The 4180-nt window shown below is 41.4% G+C and overlaps 1 protein-coding gene across 1 annotated transcript; it reads left to right on the forward strand.

Moving 5' to 3' along the window:
- The first annotated feature begins 3202 nt into the window (after positions 1 to 3202).
- On the forward strand, positions 3203 to 4026 carry LOC123506045. The gene is made up of 2 exons (XM_045257885.1): positions 3203 to 3362; positions 3474 to 4026. Exons 1-2 carry the CDS (start codon positions 3336 to 3338, stop codon positions 3711 to 3713), a joined length of 267 nt encoding a protein of 88 aa, XP_045113820.1. The 5' UTR covers positions 3203 to 3335; the 3' UTR covers positions 3714 to 4026.
- The last annotated feature ends 154 nt before the right edge of the window (positions 4027 to 4180 follow it).

Genomic DNA, 4180 nt, shown 5'->3' on the forward strand with positions numbered 1-4180 from the left:
ACGGCTTTCGTGATAAAGCAGAAAATATAAACACTTGTTCCTCTGCCTCTCCGCCGCTACGCGCAGTCTCCGGGCTTGAGGAGAAGGGCGTGTCACGTGACCACCACCAATCAGCGGCCGCGCAGGTGTTGCTACATGGTAGTTAGGACTCCTCGCCGCTGACTGGCTGGTGGTGACGCCATGCTGAAGGGCGCCTGTTTGAATTTGAAAAGGAATATTTGTGTTATTGGTTTATCTTTTTTCTTTATTCTCCATTATCTTCATTTATATATTTATTGAGTTATTTAGGCACTTTGATGTTTATAGACAATTCTCTCTCTCTCTCTCTCTCTCTCTCACGAAGATCGGTCTATGAGCTCTGAGCTCGCTCCGTAATGGGGAAGACTGGCTGGGTGACCAGCAGACGACCGAGGGGAATTACACACACACACACACACACACACACACACACACACACACACACACACACACACACACACACACACACACACACACACACACACACACACACACACACACACACACACACACACACACACACACACACACACACACACACACACACACACACACACACACACACACACACACACACACACACACACACACACACACACACACACACACACACACACACACACACACACACACACACACACACACACACACACACACACACACACATTATCGCGGCATTGTATGGCAGTAGCCACATCGGCTCATCGGGTACTTGATAATTATTTTTCCTGGTTTATCGATCCCTCGGTGTCGGCGATGCCTTTGATTCCAAGCTAGCGATGATCGACGATGATTTTAGAGTTTAGAACGTGACCATGTTGAAGTCTTTAACTTTCTAAATTGTTTTTAAGCAACATTTTCATTGGTGAAGATATGATAAGATAAACGTTCAATTTGAAGTTCTCAAGATTTTTCCAAGTTTGGAAAGAATTAAATGAAAATGAAAATTTGTTCTTTTTATTTAAAATATCAAAACCGTCAACGCTAGACTCAGAATATTGGATTTATCGATGTATCAATTATCGGTCACCGTGCGATACATTTATCACCGGTTATTGATTACCGTCTGTCGCTGATATGGTTACTGTTCTACATTTATTAGTTATCGTTATATATATATATATATATATATATATATATATATATATATATATATATATATATATATATATATATATATATATATATATATATATATATATATATATATATATATATATATATATATATATATATATATATATATATATATATATATATATATATATATATATATATATATATATATATATATATATATATATATATATATATATATTCAGCATTTACAATTTTCTTTAAGATATTTTCTTTATATCTTATAACTGTCTTTATCTCGTTATCAAGTTTTTGTAGGACTATATCAAACACTACATTAATATATACCCTTATATATACCCTAAATAAATAAATAAATAAATAAATAATATATATATATATATATATATATATATATATATATATATATATATATATATATATATATATATATATATATATATATATATATATATATATATATATATATATATATATATATATATATATATATATATATATATATATATATATATATATATATATATATATATATATATATATATATATATATATATATATATATATATATATATATATATATATATATATATATATATATATATATATATATATATATATATATATATATATAAAACACTACATGTGTAGCGCGTGCAGTGTTGAGTTGTGGGAGAGCAGTAAACATCATGAATACGGAACATTGAAAATGACACACAAATACAGAAAGGTGTGATGCGTAACACAGAAATAGCTGGGCATCCTCCAGTGAGGCCACAGGTGGACAACACCCACCTGGGAGGACCTGGCAGGCCGCCAGCACCCCCTACCCCACCCTGCTGACCTTGCTCTTGAACCCTTCCCTCTCTTGCCCGCCGCCCTGCATAAGGTCACTCCTACACCCAACACTCACCCCCCCATTCCTCTCTCTCTCTCTCTCTCTCTCTCTCTCTCTCTATCTATCTATCTATCTATCTATCTATCTATCTATCTATCTATCTATCTATCTATATATATATATATATATATATATATATATATATATATATATATATATATATATATATATATATAGAGAGAGAGAGAGAGAGAGAGAGAGAGAGAGAGAGAGAGAGAGAGAGAGAGAGAGAGATGGACAAATGCACAAATAATTGGAAAGATGGAGCAGGAAAATGAATGACAGAAACACACACCATAGCAATGTTACTTCTTTCATTCCTCTTTCTCTGAGTGCGAGGCGGAACATCTGTCAGGCTCCTCGTAAACACTTCACACTTATGCCTGTAAACAGAACAAAGAGGGACGTGTGTCCAGAACCTGCATAACCGGTGGGCTCCTGGCAACAAGCGAGTGGGCGGCGGCCGTGCACTGTCCTCCTACCACATGCAGGCAAGCAGGACACACTTTTTGTGGCTGTTACTTTACTGTGCCCGGGTCATTGATGCACACTTCGTGTTTCTCCACCACGGGAAAAGATTTCTGCCCAGCGTGCCCCCAAGAATGACACGCTCTGCCTCATGGCCATTTGATACATCCGTGTGTTAGCGGTCTGAGCTGCTGGTGGCCTTGCTTTTGATGAGACGCAGCTGAGCTGCTCTCATTGATCAATTAACAATAATATGTTATATTCTCTGCTTCACATGTATAATCGTTCATCATGCGCTGCATCTACAAGTATGCGTCTTGCATCAGAGATTTCAAAGATCCACCTGGCGACACGCAGACTATGAACAACCCCTCCTCCCCACGCTGCCGGGTCTGCTGATGAGTAGAAACAGTGATAACAACTGCCTCTTTCCTCAAGGTCAACTTCACCGGTTGCGAGGCGGAGGACAAGTCGTGGCCCCGCCCACCAACCGCTGACGGTGCCGTGGGCGATCGTTCTGATGGAATCGCCCATTTGAACAAAACGGGAGCATTCCATGACCAATGGAACGCCCATGTCAGCTCAAAATCTTGTTCAACAAAATATGAAACAGGAACAATATTTGCAAAGGCGTCTGGAGAGGACGAGAAGGAGGTTGTAAGGCAGCGGGGCGAGGCGATTACAGAGCCAGGTGTGCTGCGAGGTGGACGGAAGGGAGTGGCAAGGAGGGAGAGACAGGGCAGAGGGATTGCCACGGGGAAGGGAGGAGGAGAGCAGCACTGGGTAAGGGAGGGGAGGATGAGCTGCTGGCTCCATTTATAAAGGTCAGGGCGAGGTAGCTCCGCTGTAGTCGATGCTCCAAAACTCCTGCAACATGAAGGTAAGCTGTGAGCTCTGGTGTTTTGTCACACTGCTCTGCTGCTCACACAGGCACCGCGGGCTGCCCCCGTCAGGCTCTTCCTTGGGTTCATTGTTGCATCTTCTTCGGCAGGTGATCTTGATGCTGACTCTCCTGGGCCTGGCCTCTGCCTACGTTGTGCAGCTTCCAGCCCAAGCTCCCCTGCCCTTAACCTACCATTCCCCGTGGAGCGTCGTGCCGTACGTATACCCTGTGGTGCAGCCCGGCTATGTAGCCAAGACACCCGGTGCTGAACATTACGCGCCGCTCCCCGAGGGCCTCGCCTACGCCTCCCACCATATCAACATAAGGCCCGCGGCCGGCACTGAATAGCGCACCTGACTGAACCTCAGGGCTCAGGCTGGAGACGAACATGATGACGGACACTGCTACATCCCAGACTTTACAGTCATTGTTACTTTTTCTTTGAAGGAAACCAATTGACTGCTATGCAACGGTGGATGGATATCAAAATTAATCGCACCACACAGCGCCGCCCCTTCTCAGCACACATCGGGGAACAACACTATTATAACTCAGCACAGCACGGAGTTATGCTGCTCGATGACCCAGACCACCTTTCGATATCATCTTGTGGCGAAATGATGGTTGTGAATTATTCTTGTTTAATAAATACATCATTTTGGATCACTTTGTTAATACATTCCATCTTAGTTTCTTATACTCTTATTCCCAGCCACCTTGTGTGTGTCTCGCGTGAAATGAGTGACCATCTTTGTTGTGTGAACCAGTACGATAGTCACACAAACTCTGACTGTTGTTTTCCCTTCTACCTTCGA

This window comes from Portunus trituberculatus, chromosome 19 (genome assembly GCF_017591435.1).
Source record: "Portunus trituberculatus isolate SZX2019 chromosome 19, ASM1759143v1, whole genome shotgun sequence".
NCBI classification, from domain to species: Eukaryota; Metazoa; Arthropoda; class Malacostraca; order Decapoda; family Portunidae; genus Portunus; species Portunus trituberculatus.